Source organism: Dipodomys merriami, unplaced genomic scaffold, assembly GCF_024711535.1.
Source record: "Dipodomys merriami isolate MVZ:Mamm:240054 unplaced genomic scaffold, mDipMer1.0.p SCAF_1085, whole genome shotgun sequence".
Lineage (NCBI taxonomy): Eukaryota > Metazoa > Chordata > Mammalia > Rodentia > Heteromyidae > Dipodomys > Dipodomys merriami.
In genome coordinates this window covers 13,642-35,126 of record NW_027202366.1, presented here as the reverse complement: position 1 = coordinate 35,126, position 21,485 = coordinate 13,642, and the positions used below count along the sequence as shown (strand labels likewise).

The 21,485-nt window shown below is 35.5% G+C and overlaps 1 protein-coding gene across 1 annotated transcript; it reads right to left on the bottom strand.

Annotated features, from left to right (window-relative positions):
* Positions 1-2,227: 2,227 nt before the first annotated feature.
* Positions 2,228-19,810, bottom strand: LOC138815307 (gametocyte-specific factor 1-like). Its single transcript, XM_070004647.1, has 7 exons — positions 19,651-19,810; positions 18,492-18,530; positions 17,845-17,945; positions 7,249-7,375; positions 7,076-7,159; positions 6,643-6,706; positions 2,228-3,001 (listed from the first exon to the last, which is right to left on the bottom strand). The coding sequence occupies exons 2-7, from the start codon at positions 18,499-18,501 to the stop codon at positions 2,977-2,979; spliced, it is 411 nt and encodes a 136-aa protein (XP_069860748.1). The 5' UTR covers positions 18,502-18,530; positions 19,651-19,810; the 3' UTR covers positions 2,228-2,976.
* Between the last annotated feature and the right edge of the window lie 1,675 nt (positions 19,811-21,485).

The following is a 21,485-nucleotide window of genomic DNA, read 5'->3' as shown; positions in this document are numbered from 1 at the left end:
TATTGTATGGTCATATGTATATTACTATTAAGCTATTGTAATCCTCTGCTAGGATTAAAATGGACATATACCATTTCTTAGAAATAAGAGATACCATGGAGCCTCTTTGTTTGGTTCTAGCCCCTTTACTTTATGTTATATATTTAAGTTTCTCCATTTCCTTACAAATGGCACTATGCCATTATTTCTAATAGAAAATAGAATTCCATTGTGTTTAGGAGCTGGGAAGGTGGCTCAGTGGTAGAGAGCTTGCCTTGCATGCCAGAGGCCCTGGGTTCGATTCCTCAGCACCACATAAGCAAAAAAAAAAAAAAAAAAAAAAAAAGAAAGAAAGAAAAAAAAGAATTCCATTGTGTTTATACCCCACATTTTCTGATCCAATAATCTACTCTCAGTCACTTTGCCATTCTAATGGAATGTGGTGGAATTTCAGTGTTGACTTTATTTGGCTTGGTTTTATTGTCAGACACATTGAGCATTTCTTCATATGTCCTTTGGCCATTGTCAATTAGCCATCAGTGAAGTCTCTCTTTAAATATTTAACTTCTTTTCATAGAGTGGGGTTATTGTTCAGGGTTTTTTTGGGGGGATATTTGACTTGTTGAATTTTGATTATATTTCAGCTCTAAGACCCTTTTTATCTTTCTTGGCTAGTGAAGATCTTCTCCCAGTCTTTTGGCTTTTTATTTACCTACTTAGTTATGTCCTTTGTTATAAAGAATCTGTTCAGGTTCAAGAAATATAGCTGGTCTAACGTTTCTTTGACTTGATGCATTAGTGCATTTGCAATGAGAAAGTTTCAATCTGTTCTACGAGACCTAGTATCTCTCTATTTCTTCCATTCTGAGTGACTTGTTTAACCTCGAGGTCTGACTCATTAGGAACGTGTTCTGATACAGGGTGATGTATAATCTAACTTTCAGCTTTTATACGAATTTATTGAGTATTACAACACTATTTATTGAATATTGTTTTTGTCTTACTGCATTTAACCTGCTTATATTTAACTTACCTTATGAAGAGTCACAATTTTTTTCCTTTGTACTGGCATTTAAAATTGTTATGTATCCAGGTCATCCAAAGAGGATTGCAAGAGCTAAATTGCTATGTATATCTGAACAAGAAGATTAGGGTAAGAAAAATTAGGGTAAAAAACCCCCCATGAAACGTGAGGTTTATCATGGTTGGTAATTAAAAAAAAAATACTATGTAGGGGCTGGGAAGGTGGCTCAGTGGCAGAGCACTTGCCTTGCATGCATGAGGCCCTGGGTTCAATTCCCCAGCACCATATAAGCAAAAAGAAAAAAGCCAGAAGTGGCGCTGTGGCTCAAGTGGTAGAGCGCTAGCCTTGAGCTGAAGAGCTGAGGGACAGTGCCCAGGCCCAGAGTTCAGGCCCCTCGACTGGATCCAAAAAAACAAACAAACAAACAAAAAATACTATGTAAAACTGATTCTTTTTACTTGCCTTTTTCCTTTATTTTTCATAGGGTTTCCCCCTTCTTGTCTTTATATTTGAATTTGGTAGCCTATGGACTATATAAACTTTAATGTGATTAGGGCAAAGAAGAGGAATCAAAAATTTTTGAGATAGAGGACAACGGGTGAACCAATGCCACAAAATTCCTCACAAGACAATATGTTGGAAATGGCATTTCCAACAAGGGCGGTGGAGTTTTGAAGTAGAATAAAGTGTAAGAAAAATGAGGGCTAAGGTAACACGTGACAAGAAAACGAGTCACTGCCGTACATACGTAATTATAATCACTCTGTACACTCAGGTTTTCCTGAGTCTACAGATTCTAAACTATCCTTCCCAAATTAATGTTGAATTCATTCTTGCTCACAATTTCTGAATAAAAACCAAGAAACACATGCAATTATACAATAGGTGCACAAATAAGCCCATACAAAGAAACCCTCCCATTTCAACATGAATAATAAATATGAGCCACATTCTCACATCTTTAACTTCCTCATCTGTACCCAAAAGATTCACCTATATGTCTTGCATAGGAGTCTTAACAACAATTTTTACAAAGTGGATCTTCCTAAAATATCCTTCAAAAATTATTCCATTTTGCATGAGGAATGTTTTGGACCACAGTGCCAAGTCTACTATAAGTATGTGGAGGCATATATATGTGGGGAAAATTACCCACAAATTGAATATGAACATAGTCATGAAATATGGTTCCATAAAAGTGTTTTTATTACACTCTACAGATACAGTCCACTCTTTCTTGGAACATTTTAGAATGCCAAAGTTGCATATCCTCATGCCGTAAAAAACAAAACAAAAACACATTTTTAGCACAAAATCATGCTATCTTCACAAACTGCACTTTGCCCCCTCAAAAGAATAAGTTTTGAATGGTATTTTGTGTACACATACATTATCTGTTCTTTTCTGCCACATATTTGGAAAGAACTCCCAGAATCCTTGTTTAGATGAGATTATACTTGGAAATCAATGAGATGGATGAGAAGCTTTATAGTAAGAATTATACTTCAGAATGTTGATTGAAAAATCCCTTTGAAATTTTAATGGCCATTTTATATGGGAATACATATTTGGTATAAGATTTTTATAAGAGGACTAATACCATTACAGTTTTTATGTATTCATTATACCAATATATCCAATTATATCAATATATGAAATGGAAGATGATATTCACAGGCAAACGTAAGAACAATGAATAATGAATTATGATTTGTTCTCTATTGGGAAACAAATGTAGATTTTGATGTAATTATTGGAGTTTCTATATTCCAACATTACCATGTCTATGTGGATAGTGACATGGTGAATTCCAATAAGGACATAAACACCCCGCTTTGCTTCTGTATTCAAGATAAAGGTGAATAGAGATTGAATTGGTAGTAGAAGTTAAAATGAATTCATTTGGTTGAGTGAGCATCACAATATATTAATAAATGTAAAATGTAAATGAAACAATGAGAAATGGTTTGAACTCATGGTTTGTTCCTAGAATGTTTCCTGCAAAGAAATAGAAAAATATTATTTTACTTTCTGTGGAGAACACTAGAATATATATATTTGTACTTTGCATATAAACAAGAACTTCACTTGCAGTTCGAGAGATATTCAAAAACTAATGAGAGCACATCATCAGCTATTTTCAAAAATTTTCTTGCTTACTTCCACGTCCCTTTCCATTGAAATTTGATCGTTCTATACAAACCTCACAAATTACACTTGGACACTCTCTGCCTCAACACATTGAAACTTCATTGCACATTTGAAATATGACGCTAGCCAATCTGATACTTCAGCGATTATTTTCCAGTTCTTCAAAATTTACTCTGTCACCCATTCAGGCTCAGCCATATCTTGGCACAGTTTCTGAACGAGATTTCTTGTAATATAACCATGGATGTATCATGCATCCAGAAAAATAGGAAGAAAATCCATAGTGGTTTTACTATATAATGTTATTGCAATGAACTTACCACTCAATTTCAATATTTGTGAATGGATGCATAAAAACAAACCACAAAGAGGGATTGTTTTATGAGATCTATCCTACCAAAAGATACATGCTTTATGGTAGGTTAGTAAAATATGAAGGGATACAATACAGGTACAGTTACAAGACATATTCTATGCCTCAAACAAATAAACGGCTTTTCCATTTTTTGTGTGGACAAAACAAATGCTATTGTGAAGTCACAATGACATTTTGGAGTGGTATCAGGTAAATATATCCAGCAGTTCAGAAAAATAATTAGCCTTTAAGACAAATATGCATGTCACCTTTCAGTATGAAGACTGAAACATTGGACTTTAAAATGAACATAGAAAATTTCCATTAACTAAGGGTAACCTTCCTACATTAACACTGCTTTCTCAAATATGTATGGTTATGAGAATTATATATATGCCAGGGACATACCAACGTTTGGAAAATATCACTTGGATCGAGCTTAGGGATCAATCGAAGACACATGAAAAAATCCATGATAACCTGTTATTAATTTTTGTCATGACTGAGCAAAATCAAGAATTGAAGGCAGGAAAAATACCCTCACTTTTCAATTACACAAAACATAGTAATGTGCCCAGCATCGACTTATAGGTGTTGAAACAGAGTAGGAAAAAATGTACACCATTTTAGTTTGCACACACACAGACACAAAATTTGCATCTACAAATGGACAGGTAAAAGAAATATCTGATTACAGACATAAATCAGCTCACACACACATACAAATATATATAAATATACATATATATTTGCATATATATATGTGTGTGTGTGTGTGTGTGTGTGTGTGTGTGAGCCTATAATGGCAAAGCTAGGGTTGTATAAATCTTGAAGAGACAAATCAACAAGTAGCCTGGTCTCCTACACTGTCACAGATTCACATGAATTTTCAGGTTCTTTACTCTTATCTACTGTTTAGATCCAGAGAAATTATAATTCCATAAGTAAGACATTTTTGCATAAGGGAAGAGAATTAGTAATCCCATTGGGTCAAATTATGTGTTCTAATAACCAATGAAGTAAGGAAATATCACTGCCCCATTAAACATTACTCTAAAATTCATAGAGAAAATACATGATATTATGAGTAGGGAGTGAATAAAATCTAACTGGCTCTTATGTGGAAGGAAAAACTTCAGAGATTTTGGAAATACCAGGGAGTATGGGACATTGTTGATGCATATTACATTACATTCCTGTCTTTGGCTATTGTTCTTGTTGGTCATTGGGATTGAACTTTGGGCTTGGGCATGGTCCCTGAGCTCTTCAGAGCTCAAATGTTCTACCACTTGAGCTAGAGAGACACTCCCAGTTTTTAGATGGTTAATTGTTGATGAGAGTTTGACAAATATTCCTGAGATCTGATCCTCAGATTTCAGCCTCTTATAGGTCCCTAAGCAACCTGTAACAGGTTTCTTTTCTCTGTTATCCAGAGTGCGCTGAAGATTTTTGAGCGTCTTTGTTCCCAATATTCATGCACACGGCAGGTCTATGAGTAACCATGGTTTTCCTTAAGGAGAATGCTCTCTATACTATCGAATTCGAAGGAATTAATTCCATAAATGAATCTGAAAAAAAAAATCTTTCACTTCATTAATCTATAATTACATCCTTATGTGTCAGACACGTGAGATGCAAGAATTAACATTATCACCTGGCCTGGCTCAAGTGTGGTTTTCTACCTCAGAATTGTTTCCCAAGACATATTCATTTTCCTCTGCATGACAGAGGATGAGAAACACCCTAACACAAAGAATCAATATATTCTGTTGATCAAACACTAAATTAATAGGTTCAGTTTGTAAACAGGATGAGTTTTAGTCCTCGCTATAATCTTCATGAATTAGCAAATTATCATCAGATAAAAGGGTGAATTTATCTATTACTATTACTCATCCTCAGCAAAATCTTTACCATATAAACTGCCAATTCATCCTTCACATAATATTATAATATGTTTGACATACAACAGACAATTGAAGACAAATACTTAGTATGCTTACTACCTTTCCACAGGAAGAATATATGAGGCCTGACTGTGGTGACAGGCTCACATAAATTCTCCTTGGTCTTACGTTGAATGCGTTTTTTTTTTTTTAATTTTTCTAGACTGATCAGATGAGAAAATTCTTAACATTATCAATACATCTAGAATCTTTTGTCTCAGTTATAAAAAGAAAGAGGTCTCATATCGGCAAGCAAGACTAATTACATGATTCAAAATTAAATAAAGGCTCATGAAGAATTCCAAGAAAAGCCAATTACTCTTCACTTTTTAATGTGTTTGCCATCTTACCATGTCAGAGAGCCTTGATGTTTTCAAATTCCAGAAAATCAAAAATATAATCTATTTTGTGACTCTAGAAGGACAAGTTCATTCTAGCAATTAAAATTCTTTCAACAATGTCATAACTACTCACAAAGAGATAGCATAACTTTTGTAGTTGCACAGCTAATTTTGAATTTCCAATCTATACCACACCAATGTATATTTATACTTCATACAGGAATGTGAAAGATGAAATCCATGTATGAGTTGCTGCTAAAATATACTTCTAAATACATTTTATTAATACGTATCTTTGCAAAGTGCAAATTGTAAATCATCTCAAGAATCTCCTCAAATATTTTATACTAATTTGTGGAGAAAATTTAAATCAGATAGACATTCGTATAATATTCTTTAATGAATTTCAGAAGGAAGACATGGTAACCCACCCGTAAGTCTGTACATTTATCAATTACCAGTGGAAGATACTTCCATTTACACTATCATAATTGATGTGATGAGTGAATCCTGAATTCATGAAAATGGTTATAAAAAGGTTGGCCCAACATAATACTGTTATGTATGGCTTCCCGGATTTAAATTGATTATAACAGAATGAGAAGAACATTCAGATAAGCTAATTCTGATTTAAAGTAATTTGGGTGATTACAATCTTATTGGTCCTAGTGAAACTATACTTGACTTTTGCCACCAATTACAGAGAGCAATCCAAACTTCATTTGTAGTGAGCACAATATATGGGTATATGGAACAGAGTTTGTTATTCATTTATTCATTTATCCTATTTCTTTACTTTGAATTTTATCAGAAAATAGGACATCACAAGAAAATTATTTTCTTTACCTGTTGTTGCCAGATGATTTGCTTGTGCCCCAAACAAAACTTGGGCTAGGATCTTCCAAGGATTCTGCCAAAGGGAGAATTACATACTTGATCGAGGTGCTAGCTTAGATTGGCTCTAACATTATACATCGATAAAGAAAAACAGCAAGGTTGATGGCCTTAAGAGCCTTCCAAGAAACTTTTAGCTGGATAATAAAGGTTGAAAAGAATGAGTCCTTAGCCATGTGCAAAAACATATCATTTAAATGTTTGACATGGTTTTTAATCAGTTAAGAATGCATATTATCATATATGTTATTGATATTAGCATACAAGACAATCCAAGTTGAACAAAGATTTTTAATTTCACTCCTAAAGGAAGAAAGCATACAACAGCACAAAGTAAGTTGAGATTCAATAATGGAAATTACAGAAAGTTCAACAAGCTTTTTACCTTTATCCCAGTCTTCCTCAGAGGAAACATATTGCCATGTACTTTCAGAACTCTTGTATTGTTTCTCGTTCCATATGATGTTATCTACAAACAAAGAGATAACTAACATCACAGAAGTATACAGGTGCAAAGGGCCTACATTGAGTTGGATTGTGTTTTATTATCAGGCTTACCTACATCATCTTCAAGAGAAGTTTTGTCCATACAAGTTGCAATATGTTCAGTGAGTTGATCTCGTGGTACCAGGTGGCGAGCATTAAAGGGACAAGTAGCCAATTTGGCAGCAATATCAGGATGATTCTGTATGACAAAAGTTTAAATATGAAGAAACATATTCAAATTTTCTCTTTTTAGATTACTTTGTGCAGGATATCAACCACGGGCTTGACAACACAGTATAGGTACTGTGCTAGTACTTCCTTTTTTAATACACATTTTTTATTGTAAAGTTATTTTACACAGGGATTACAGTTATATGAATAAGGTAATGAGTTCATTTCCTATAGGCAGTGTTACTCCCTCCTGTGTTTTTCCCCTAAGACCTCTTACCTCCCCATCTACCCAACTCCTTCCTTCTACTGCTACTTGCCACGCACCAAATTTGTAAAGTTCATTTTCAACATAGTGTCTCATATATTTCATTGTTAAAATAGATCAACCTGTATGCCAAAGCAGTATGGAGTTCCTCAAAAGACTCCACATAAAGCTCCTGTATTACCCAACAATCCCACTTTTGTGCATTTACCCAAATGATCACTTACAAGACCAGACCAAAACTACCACCATTATTTTCCATAGCTAAGGTTTGGAACAACCCCAGAAGCTCCTCAGTAGATGAATGCATTATGTAATTGTAGCCCCTCTGTACAGTATGTTCTCAAATAAAATATAATTAAATTAAAAAAAAAGAAAATAAAAAAAAAAGAAAATGTGGTGAATATATACAAAATGGAATTGTATACCTCCATCAGAAAGAATGATATTGCTCAATATTTTGGAAATGGAAAGACTCAGAAAATATTATATTGATTGAAGTAAGCCAGGCCCAAAGAAACATAGGTCCATTGTTTCCCTTATTTCGAATAACTAGTGTATATTTAGGACAAGCAGAAATGTTCAAAAGCGATGTACATAGGATCATAAAAAATGAACTTTACAATTAAAAAGGAGGGTTAAGGCAAGGGTGGTGTGTAGTTGCGGAGGTGGAAAGCAGGGGATGGTATTGGTAAAATAAAGTCGGAGGCAAAACTGCTCGATGACACCATCAGAAAAATGAAATGCCCTTGTTAGGAAATGGAAAGACAAAAAAATTATATTAAGTGAGTAAGACAGGCCCCAAGAAGGATAAGTCCCATAGTTTCTTTTTTCTAATAAATAGTATATGTCTGAGACAAGCAGAAAAGTTCAGAGAAGATGATAAGAGAAATGAACCCCAAGATAACTACAGAAGTGTTTTTTTCTGTCCTGCTATTGTTGTAATATATTTGTAAGGTACTGCATGATTTTTTTTTCTTTTTATGTACCTACCCTCCACCCCCCGTTATAACCTCTGTATGTCAGAAGACCTGAGGAAGATGGTGGAAGAGAAGCTGGAGGATAAACAAGTTCTCACACAGAAAGCAGTTTTAGTGTTCCAGTGACCAGTCCTAGGCTACAGAATCACACCTATTGTGCCATCACAGTACAGAGAGTTTGGCCAGAGAGGGAAAGTCCAGCCAGGAGACAGATCTGAGCACTTGCTGGTAGCTGCAGCTGCAGTGGCTGCGGTGGAGATGGTGGCCGTGGCCATCATACCAATAGACAAGTTCTGGAATATGGGCACCAGATGCTTTGGGCCAGTGGATTCTACTCACCACCAGTAAGAACCGAAAAGGAGCAGAAATCTTCATCCTGAAGATCACAGACCAAGGACTGCACAGGAACCAAGAGTCTCGCATGAAGACAACCATGACATCATATTCACTTCTCTCAGAGAACCTGTGAGGAGGCTGTCACTCCCCCCCACACCAGAGATCTCCATCTTTGATACTGACAAAGGCCTTGCCAAGCAGCTAGCTCCAACTCAGATCTTATAAGAATACAAAAACTGCCATTTAGCAAGTCCCAGGAACCGATCTGTCCTGCCCAGCTCATTTCCCCTCAAATGAAAATCAGCCTGCCCAGGCAGAGGGTGCTTCACTCCCAGAAGACTGTCTTTCTTCACTGGGTAAACAGAAACAGATTCTGCAGTCCCAACAACAGCCTAGCAAACAACTGAAACTCAGTAAACATAAACCATGAAAATGGCTCCAGGTTTGGCTCTGTGAGTTTTTCAGGAGCTAGCCCCTCAGGGAAAAGCTACTGATTGCTGAAAAGTCTCAACCCTACCTAGAACCTGGCCATATCATATCAACTCCACGTTAGAGGAAACAGCCATCTCCCTTTTGTGTGGTACTCAAAGCAGATCTCCCTCTCTCTGAACAAGCTTGGGGAAAGAATAAAAAAAATCCTGGACAATGCAGAGCATTTTTTTGCCTGCTCTAACAAACTAACTTAAGAAACCAATCAAACAGCAGGAAAAACAAACACCAGAAGCAGACCAGTGACTCCACTAGGAGCCTGGTTACGGACACAGGGAGATACAAGATCTTCCTCCCACTCAAAAAAAATCAAAGAACTGTTTTTTCTACCATGTTTTATTTTTATTTTTTAAAAAATGTTTTCTATTATTTTTTCTCTCATAATTTGTATTTTAGCTGTATATGTGTGATTGTGGGCTTTTTTTTTGTAATCTCTTTTTATATTTTGGACCTTTTTTTCCCCTTTTTATTTCGTCTTTTCTCTTTCTTTTTTACATAACATAATTGCTTATTCCCAGACATATACATGTTCTGTTTATCATGATTTATATATCTGTCATCGATTATTAGACCTTATCCCCCATCGTGTACATACTTAATCGAGAAATCTATTACTCAATTCACAACCTCTTAAGCTTAACTTTTTAATAGTAGTGTTTAACTCTTTACACCTATATAACTTTCACATACTCCAATTTTAAGAATTTTTATTTTTTAGTTACTCATGTTCCTTTTCATTTCTCCCGTCCTCTCATCCTATTCTTTTTTTCTATCAATATCATTACTTTATACTTACATAATTTGAACTGTATCATTTCTTAAATATAAATTTTTGTTTTTCCATTTTTCTTTTTTTTTTTTAAATCTCGCTGCTCTCACTCTGTCCAATCCATTTCCCCACTGAGATTAGGATTCCTTTAACCTCACTCTCCTTTTACCTCTCCACTTCCCTCTAATTGTATTTTTCCCCACAATTATCCCTAAACCTAATAATTTCTGGTTTGCTGAATCTCTCTTTGGTCTTCTTAGTTCTTTAGTCCATAGTTGTTTGATGTTGAATAGATTGTATCTCTTGAACTAGATTGTATCTGCAGCCATTTTGTCTGTGCAACTACAGGACTTTGGTAGATACTGTGCAACTACAGGACTTTGGAAGATGCTTGCCTTAAAATAGTGCTCTGCAAGAAAATTGTTACTTTCATACAAAATGGGCAGAAAAATCGCTAAACCCCCCAAAAAATGGCAATTCCGGGTATCTCAAATCCCACTCATGATAATCAGCTGACAAAACAGTTAATGAATAATACAGAGGAGAGATCCCCAAAAGCTCTACAATCACTGCCATAAATGTGGTGAATGAAAAGACTGAAAACCTGCAAAGGACTCGGTAAGATAAGGAGCAAGAGGAAGCAAACCAGGAATTACTACAGGAATCTCCAGAGTGTTAGAAAGCCACTCAAAGTTTAACACAGGAATTGCATGAGCAGGCTGGGAACAGTCAAATAATAATACAGGAATTATATGAGCAGGCTGAGAACAGTCAAAGAGAAAGGAATGGCATGGACAGTTGAGAACATCAAAGAGAAAGACAGGAATTGTGTGAGCAGGCTGAGGACACCCAAAGAGAAACACAGTAAGTGTGAGCTTGAGAAAGCTAATCAAAGAGTAATACAGGAATTGGATTAGCAGGATGAGAATAGACAAAGATCAGTAGAGGCATTCATGGAATCCATAAACAAACAACTGAAGGATTGCAGGCAGACTACAAAGGGAACACTAAATGAAGCTCGACAGGATGAATGTAAGTCCAAGAAAACCATAACCAATCAACTAAGTGTTTTGAGTATAAACAGTGTCCCCAAATTAAGAAAGTAAAGAAGTTCATACAGGATCGAAAATTTAACTGCAACAGAGAATTGGAAGCCACCAAAATCGACCAATTAGAAGAAAAGTCAATATAAACAGAGTAGAAAAACTGGACAGTAGGTTACACCATGCAGAAGAATGAATCTCAGGGATTGAAGACAGCCTAGATAACAGAGAGAAAAACACACAACTAACCAAGACGAATCCAAGAAACATGATAGATCTATTCCATATTTGGAAGACACCACCAGAAGATTTAATCTAAGGACAATAGGTGTAGAGGAACACCTAGAGACAGAAGTTAATGGTCTAAGAAATTTGTTTAACAGGATCCTAGCAGAGAACTTCCCTAACATGCAAAAAGATAGGCCTATTTAGATACAAGAAACTTAGAACCCCAAATAGACCAGACCAGAACAGGATATCCCACTGTCACATTATAATCTGCACAGACCAAGGAGACCAAGGAGAAAATTCAGACCAAGGAGAAAATCCTTGAAGATATCAAGGAGAAAAGATAAATCACCCATAAAGGGACCCAATTAGAATAACCTCAGCTTTCTCAGCAGAGACAATTAAACCAAGAGGAGCCTGGAATTATGTATTCCATGCCCTAAAATTAAAGAACTACCAACCAAGAATAGTGTACCCAGTCAAACTCTCCTTCATAACCAAAGGTCAATTAAAAATCTCCCATAGCAAAGAAAAAGTGAAACAATAGATCTCAACCAAACCATCCCTACAAAAGATACTTAAAGATGTACTACCCATAGAAAACCAACAAGACCGAAATGAAGTCTAAAGAAACTGCACCCAAACTGAGAATCCAAGAACAATAAGAAGAACTCAGTTATTGCAGCCCCGAGAAGGTGGAAAATTTGGCAGGAACTACCAAACACCTTTTAGTCCTAACTCTCAATATCAATGGACTTAACTCTCCAATTAAAGGACATAAACTAAGTAGTTGAATTAAAGAAAATTATTTATTTATTTTTGCTAGTCCTGGGGCTTGAACTCAGAGCCCAGGCACTGTTCCTGAGCTGTTTTGCTAAAGGTTATCTCTCTACCGTTTGAGCCACAGCACGATTTCTGGCATTTACAGGTAGGTGGTACTGAAGAATTGAACCCAGGGCTTCATGCATTCTAGGCAAGTACTTCACCACATAGCCACAGTGCCAGGAGTAGTTGAATTAAAAAGCAGGAATCTTGTATCTGTTGCCTTCAGGAGTCACACCTTGCCCATAAGTCCAAACATATTTTGAAAGTGAAAGGCTGGAATAAAATCTACCAAGCAAAGAGCCCCCATTAACAGGTGGAAATTTCAATACTTATATCGATAAAATAGATTTCAAATTAAAATTAGTGAGGAACAATAAAGAAGGTTCTACATACTAATTAAGAGATCTCTCCTTCAGGAGGATATTAACATTCTAAATATCTATTCGTCAAATAACAGAGCACCAAATTTATCCAAGAAACACTACTTTCCCTCAAGTCTCATATAGATCCAAAGACATTAATTCCTGGGGACTTTAACACAGCACTATCCCATCTATCATCTATCTATCTATCTATCTATCTATCTATCTATCTATCTATCTATCTATCTATCTATCTATCCTATCTATATCAACTTGGCAAAAACTCAACAGAGAAACTGCCAATCTAAAGAACTGCATAGATCAACTAAATTTAAAAGGTATCTACTGAATATTTCACCCACCAGCACTAGAATTCACATTTTTCTCAAGCACATGGTGCTTTTTCAAAAACAGACTCCATTTTAGGTCACAAAGCAAACTTCTCCAGATTCAGAAACACTGAAATTATGCCCTGCATTCTCTCAGACCACAAGAACTCAACACCAAAAGCCACCAAAGAAAGTCCGGTAATACATGGGGGCTGAACAACACACTCTTGAACCACCGGTGGCTCATGGAAGAGATTAGAAAGGAAATTCAAATGTTCATGTTTATAGCTCTGAGTTCTTACATCAACAAATTGGAGAGAGCTAAACCCAATAATTGAATGAGACATATGAAACTCCTTGAAAAAGAGCAGAAAGATAAACCCCAATACAGTAGATAGAAAAAACTTAAATCAGAATTAAATGAATTAGAATCCAAAAACAAAACAAAACAAAACAATAGAAACACTCCATAAAACAATCAGTTTGTTCTTCGGAAAAAATTAACAAAACTGACAGACCGTTTGCAAATCTCAGAAAAAGAAGATAACACACCTAAATAAATAAACTCAGAGTTGAGAATGGAAATATCACCACAGAAACAATCACGTTTCAGAACATTATAAGGGAAAACTTCTCAAACTGTTATGCTACTATCTTTGAGAACTTGGCAAAAATGGACATTCTCCTAGCAAATATCGACATACTGGAACTAAAACAACATGAGTTAAAACATGTTAACCTGCCCATATCAAGCACTGAAATAGAAACAGCAATAAGAGACCTCCCATGTAGGAAAATCCCAGGACTGAATAGATTTCCAGCAGAATTCTACAAGGCCTTCAAAGGACTATTTACACCAATACTCCTCCAATTCTTCAATGAATTTGGAAGGGAATGTACACTACCAAACTCTTTCTATGAAGCCATCATAAACCTCATCTCAAAACCAGGCAAGAACTCATCAAAGAAAGAGAACTAGGGACCCATTTCTTTGATGAATATCAATGCAAAATTTCTCAACAAAATTTTGGTCAATCAACTTCAACAATTCATCCAAAAATCATACACGATGATCAATCAGCATTCATTTCAGGAATACTTAGCTGGTTCAATGTATGCCAATCAATTAATATAATTCATCACATAAAATAGACCAAGGATAAGGATAGTTATCTCAATAGATCCACAAATAGCAGTTGACAAGATCCAACACTCCTTTATAATGAAGGCTCTGGAAATCTAGGAATCCATGGAACATTCCTCAAAACAATAAAGCCTCATTATTGTACTCAATGGTGAAAAATTAAAGCCATTTCTTCTAACTTCAGGAAGGAGACAAGGATGCCCACTCTCTCCACTTTTCTTCAATTTAATGCTAGAATGACTAACTATAGCAATAAGACAAGATGCAAATACTAAGGGGATCCAAATTGGATAAAATGAAGTAAAACTCTCCTTCTTTGCAGAAGACATGATCTTGTATTTTGAAAAATCACATGGACTCCACTCCCAAATTACTTGAGCTGATTCAAACTTTGGCAAAGTAGCAGGTTATAAAATTAAACTTTAAAATCAATGACTTTTCTGTATGGCAACAATGAGAAGAGAGCAGCTGAAATAAGGAAAGCAACTCCATTCTTAGTAGCCACACAAAAAATAAAATACCTAGGAATTAACCAAAGAAGTGAAAGAAATCTATGATGAAAACATTAAAAATCTGAAAGAGAAAATCAAAATAGATCTTAGAATGGGGAAAATCCTCCCATGTCCCTGGATTGGAAGGATCAACATCGTGGAAATGGGAATACTTCCCAAACCAACCTATAAATTCAATGGGATAGCTATCAATATTCCAGCCTCATTCTTTAAGGAATTAGAAGAAATAATCCAATATTTTATATGGAACAATAAGAAACCATGAATAGCAAAAACAATTCTTAACAGAACAGTGCTGGAGGAATATCAATACCAAATTTGAAACTCTACTACAAAGCCATCGTAGTCAAAACAGCTTGATAGTGGCACAAAAAGAGGACCAATGGAATCGAATTGAATACCCAAAAACCACAGACCAATTGCCACAGAATCTTTGATAAGGGGCCTAAAAAACTGAAATGGAAGGATAGCTTTTTCAGTAAATGGTTCTGGCAAAATTGGCTAATCACCTGTAGAAAACTAAAGCTAGACCCTTATATATCACCCTGCAACAGAATCAACTCCAAATGGATTAATGACCTTGGAGTAAAAGCAGACACCCTGCGAACATTACAGGATGTAATAAGAGAAACCTTTGGTCACCTTGGCCCAGGCCGAAATTTTTTTAATAGAGACTCAGAAACACAAGAATTCAAAGAAAGTTTGGACAAATGGGGTTGCATGAAGCTGCACTGTTCTGCAAGGCAAAGGACATACAAAGCAAGATCAATAGAAAGCCCAAGCATTGGGAAAAGATCTTCACTAAGAGTCTCATATATATAATATACTTGAAACTGTAAAAATGCAATCCCACAACAAATAATCCTCAAAGAAACAACTGCCAATTAAGTAAGTGCACTAAAGACTGAAAAAGAAACTTCTCTGAAGGAAAAAAAATAATGGCAAATAGACACATGAAGATATGCTCAACCTCTCTAGCCATAAAAGAAATGCAAATCAAAAAAACATTGAGATTCCTCCTCACCCCAGACTCCACCCAGAGTTCCCCTATGACCCAGCAATCCCACTTTTGGGCATTTACCCACATGTTCACAAAAGAGACCATACTAAAACTACAAGTACAACTATGTTCATTGCAGCATTATTTACCATAACTAAGATATGGAACCCACCCAGATGCTCCTCAGTAGATGAATGGATCAAAAAAAAATGTAGTATATATACACAATGGAATTCTATGCCTCCATCATAAAGAATGGCATGGCCCCATTTGTTAGCAAATGGAAAGACTTGGAAAAATTTACATTAAGTGAAGTATGCCAGGCCCAAAGAAACATAGGTCTCATAGTTTCCTTTATTACCAATAACTGGTATATATCTGGGACAAGCAGCAAAGGTCAGATAAGATGATAAATTGAAATGAACCCAAGATAGTGACATAGGTGTTTTTTTTTTTCTTCCTTGCTCTTGTTTCTAGCATATTTATAAGGGACCATGGGATTTTTGTTTTTGTTTTGTATGTCCCTCCCCCATGGCATAACCCCTGTTTGCACTGTATTTGGTGTTAGTATGATTTAGGGAGGGGAAGGGAAATAACAAAATGTTTAAATAGGGATACAAATCGATCTATTGCAACAATGAGATGTACAAGACGTTATGTTGAAAAACGAACTTTACAATTTAAGCAGAGGTGAGGATTGGGGTAAGGGAGTGTAGTTGAAGAGTTGGGAGGGACAGGATGGTAGGGGAAAAACAAAGGACGAGGCAACAATTTTGGATAAAAATACACTCATTATTTGTAATCCCTCTGTACATATTTTCACAGTAAAATTTATTTTAAAAGTACACTATGTCCAAAATGAACATTGTAATTTAAGCAGTGTGGGAGGGGAATGTAGTTCTCGAGACGGGGGTAGGGATGGCAGGGGAAAGTCAAAGGAGGAGGCAAAAATGCTTGATAAGAATAGTACTCATTATCTTCCTCCTGTAACTGTAACCACTGTACAGTATTTTATAATAAAAACCTTATTTAAAAAGATGTTAAATGAAATAAACAATAAGATAGGGATACAAGTGTTTTTTTTTGTTTTTGTTTTTCATTCTTGTTATAATTTTTAAGGTATTTGTTATGAACAATGTGATTGTTTTCCTTTGGTGTGTTCCTCCCCCTGGTCTAACCCCTGTGTTCACTGCATTTGATTCTAGTTCACTGCATCATGTATATACATTTATCTAATTTGGGGAGGGGAAGGAAAAAAAAACGAGTGCATCCTTTTGCACAGGCTAGACTTCTACAATTTTCACCATAGCACTTCTTCTATTCTCATTTGATCGGGGAGATAAGAAGGTTTATGACTCTCCTGCCTGGGATGGCATTAAAAAATGATACAGTGATATCAAACTTTCACGTTAATAGTATTTCTTTCATGAGGAAACTGTGCCAAGATCCATAAATTGTATATGGAAGTTTAGAAGCGTACATATGTGCTCAATTTTGGCCTATGTTTACTCAAATATAGGTTATTTATATGCAATTTACAAATGCATAGATAAAGTGATTCACAATATATTTGAAAATATCCAAAATGGAGGGTCATCACATGTGTCTTCTTTGCAAACAAAACAGCAGAAACTATGCCTCTCCTACAGCTCTGGAACTTATTGTAGCATTTCATATTAAGAAATTTTTGGTGAAAAGAAATTTTGTAATAAATACCCTCAATATAGAAAAGAGACACAATGCATCTCCCATGTTTTGTTGATAACCATGGCATGAAAAGTACAGTATACAAACTGAATTCTAGGCCATATGATAATACAGTGGGTGTTTTAATGAAATAATGTTTAAGAATACCATTAATTTACATTTTGGCCATTAGGCAATGGGGAGGAAAAGGCAACCACCTCTAATGTTTGTGAAATATGGCACACACGGTTTGACATAATTGCCCACACAAAAGATCTTGCCTTTGTTCTGCTTTGAATAGGGATCTAGAAATACGTCTCTAGAAATAAACAAGTTGGACTATGATTGTCTTCCTTTCCATTACATGCTGCAGAGATTTCAGAAGAAATACAAAAATCTCACTATGACATTTATGCCCACAGTCTCTCTCATATTTTCTCATACATTTCCCACAATTTATTATAAAAATACTCAAATTTATCCATGAACTAAAGAAATTATGTAATATCAACATGTTCCAATGAAACATTACCTCTTTACATTTCACAAGATGGTATGGGAACCTGCATGATCTGATTTTGTGATTTTTATCATAGGGACACTGCAATAACCTCTCAGGATCCACCGATTCCTCTGAAAGAGAACAAATACCTCGGGAAAATCAATATATTGGGGAACATGCAAGGCTTCAATGTTGTTTCCATTATTAACTCTATCTTAATCTGGAATACCTATTTGGGGAATTCAAAATATGACAAAGAGTATCACTCTGGAATTTAACTTCTGATGTACTGTCAGTTCCTATTAGGTAGTTCTTAATTTTTTTATGAAAAATATTTATTCTAGTTATTGATTCTATAATTTATTCTAAGTATTGATTGGAGTCAAATGGAACTCTTAGCTTGTTTTATCTTCTGAAATCATACATCCATTGAGCATCCCTGATTTATTTGCTGTCTTACATTTACATCTAGAATGTGCAAATATTTTACATTCTTTTTCACCTTTCAATCTAGCACATCAAAATTCAAAGTTATAATTATCAAAATGTCTAAAGTTTCAGATTCAATCAGGACGAATCCTACTATCCTATTCTCTCAGTTCCTGTCAATATACTTTCTGTGATTCCCAACAAGAAAAAAAAATAATTCCCCCAAATAAATGCGTAAACATGTTTACCTTTTTCCATTGTGACAGTCAGATAAGTATCAGCAAGTCCTGAGGATGAGAAAAATTCTCTGAGAGAAAACATGACTAAATACTTCAAAACCACAAGTATTAAATGTTGGGATTTTGTCAGCGATATGAGAAACTGGGTACAACCTATTCATCTCTAATAATTTTTGTTGCTAGACACACTTGAAATATATTGATATCTGTCTACTTCACAAAACATGGTCACTTATAACAAGCTATAGAAATGTGTAACTTTTTTGGCGGTGGGGAGAGGGGGGAACGAGATGAAGGCGGGGGATGTCCTGACATGGGGCCTGTACTCTGGGTCTGGGCGCTGTCCCTCAGCTCTACAGCTCAAGGCTAGCGCTCTACCACTTGAACCACAGCGCCACTTCCAGCTTTTTTCTTTCTTTTTGTACATGTGGCCAGGGCCTTAATGCATGCAAGGCAAGCACTCTACCACTAAACCACCTTCTCAGCCCCAGAAATGTGTAACTTTTGAAGTCAAAAAAGTTCATATTTTTCAGGCATTTTTCTTCATTATACCAAAACGGAGGTGATGCATCATGACAACTTTTAAGCGAATGTGGAAAAGGTTTTCTAAATTATTGATGTCTGAATTAACAAATTCCATATTCCATCTTTCAAATATCTAATACCTATTGAAAATATGCACTTAAATAGATATAGATATATCGTTATTCCTATTCAGATTGTAAGATCAGTATGGACTATTATTCAGATAACTGCTTCTTAGAGAGGTTACGTATCACAAAGCAAAGAAATCATTGAGACACGTTAGAGTCAAAGTTAGAGATGGGTGCTGTCGTTCAAGAGGTAGTAAATTTCTGGAGTACAGTGTCTAGTGGCCATGAAGCAGAGCCAGAAGACATTAAACCTCTGATTACTTTGACGCACATAAAAGTGACGGGAATAAAAGTAAATTTCAAATTCCCAGAATGAAAATAGGTATTTTCTGAAGTCTAAGGAAGTAAAGAATTTTCATTATTTTACCAATGAAACAATACTGCCTCATTAGAGAAAATTATAAGAACTACATTTGGGATGTCAGCGAGAAATGTCCCAGTCACATACGTGAGGGAAAATGATAATTTACATGTCTAAGAGGTAAAAGTAGGAAAAAAGGGCAAGGGACTATTACCTGTCTCCTTCAGTTAACTGGATTCACCAATCAAGTCAGGATCTCTTCCCCTCACGACAGACGATGTCCTACTCGTAGGTTTTCCACAGCAACAGCTACTTCTGTATAATGACTTCTCTGCATGGGGCCACCGCTATTGTGATGTAGCTCATAAATCTCACTTCCGTTTAACCAACTGACGGAACTCAGCCATACTTCCGCATATGACAACGGAAGTGCTGACTTCCGGCTTGAACCCGGAAGACAAAGTCCCATTTCTTTTTGGTATGCTTTGTGGACTCCAATTCAGTTTAATAGAAACGTGTAAGTATTCAGTAGAGCAATAATGTGAATGTATGTGTCAGACTTTTGATCTACACATCAACTACTGGTTCTATGTAAATTGTTCTGCCTAGACATCTGTACACTTACTATGGTCTATATAGCCACAATAAGTCATTCTTTCCGTATTATTTTTTCCTTGTTTAGTTTCTTTACTCCTCAATATTCTTATTAGCGACAGTTTCACAAAAAGACCCCTTCTAGAACTCAATCACCATCTGCCAAAAACGTTCTTTAGCCTTCCTTGTAGATATGATTGACTTTTGTACATATTGTTTAATTCACATTTTTTATTAAAATTCATGAACAGTAAGAGTAATGTACTCTAGGATTTCTCAAAACAAATAGTCACAAATATTAAATGAAAACAGCAAGAGAGAAACAGGTTCCCAGATGAATTTCTTCATGTATATGTATTTTTACTTATACAAATATTCATGTTACTAAATACCATAAAGTAAACATATAAAAGCTATACAAAAGTACTTTCTATGTGTAGCTTTAGGAGTGCTTTTGCATTATTTAACCACCAATAACATAAACTACATGCAAATTTCCTGCATTATAACTTTCGATTATAGAATTTGCAATTCAAGAATCTAAGCAGAAGTTTATGTAGGATACATGAAATTCAGTTAGATTTTAATAAAATATGAAGTTATGCCACATTTTGGAAAGATGGATTGAAGTGTTTCTAATATATAAAAGGTGGTACATAATATATGTCACATTCTTAGTATTATGTAGATTTCATATCATTATTTTTCATTAACGAAAGGTAACCTTATTTAAAAGTATGCCAAAGATGTTATAATTATGAAGACAGGATGTTTTTGGTCTACAAATTTGTCTGTTTTGAATAGCTGTTTTATGAATCCCGAGGAACTGAAGCATTTCAGTATTTGTATCAGTAGGAAAATATAATATGGTTTAAGATAATCGAAACAAGGCCTGGCACTGGTGACTCACACCTGTAGTCCTAGCTATTCAAGAGGCTGAGATGTGAAGATCTCAGACCAAGGCCAGCCCCTGCAGGAAAGTCTGTGAGACTCTTATCTCCATTAAAACACTAGAAGACCAGAAGTGGTGCTGTGGCTCAAGTGGTAGAGTGCTTGCCTTAAGCTGTGGAGCTCAAAGACCATGCCCAAGCAAATAATTCAAGCCCTTTGACCAACCAAAACAAAAATAAATAAATAAATAATTGAAACAAACCAACATGGGAGAGAAGAAATAAAAGACCATGATTTGTCATTAAATGGAGGATCTGGAAACATCTCTAAGTAAAATAAAAAACATGGACACACTTGGTACAGATAAAATAAAGGATGGTGTGGCAGTGCTTGATATCTTTTGAAGTTAATCAGACACACCCAAACAAAGCAGGAAACCTATCTGAAGTAGATAGGAATGATTCCCATCAAAAGGCTTCTCAAAAGTAATGATGAAGTTTTGTAAGGTTTATCATGTGTGTGTGTTCTTCACGCTTGGGGTATGACAAACAGTGTTCCTATAAG

What these genes read in the sequence shown, in the direction of transcription:
- LOC138815307 (XM_070004647.1), bottom strand. An exon ending in TGAGGAAGACTGGGATAAAG is followed by an intron (nt 6,707 to 7,075) that starts GTAAAAAGCTTG and finishes TCCCTTTGGCAG; the next exon opens with AATCCTTGGAAGATCCTAGC. An exon ending in AAATCATCTGGCAACAACAG is followed by an intron (nt 3,002 to 6,642) that starts GTAAAGAAAATA and finishes ATTTCTTTGCAG; the next exon opens with GAAACATTCTAGGAACAAAC.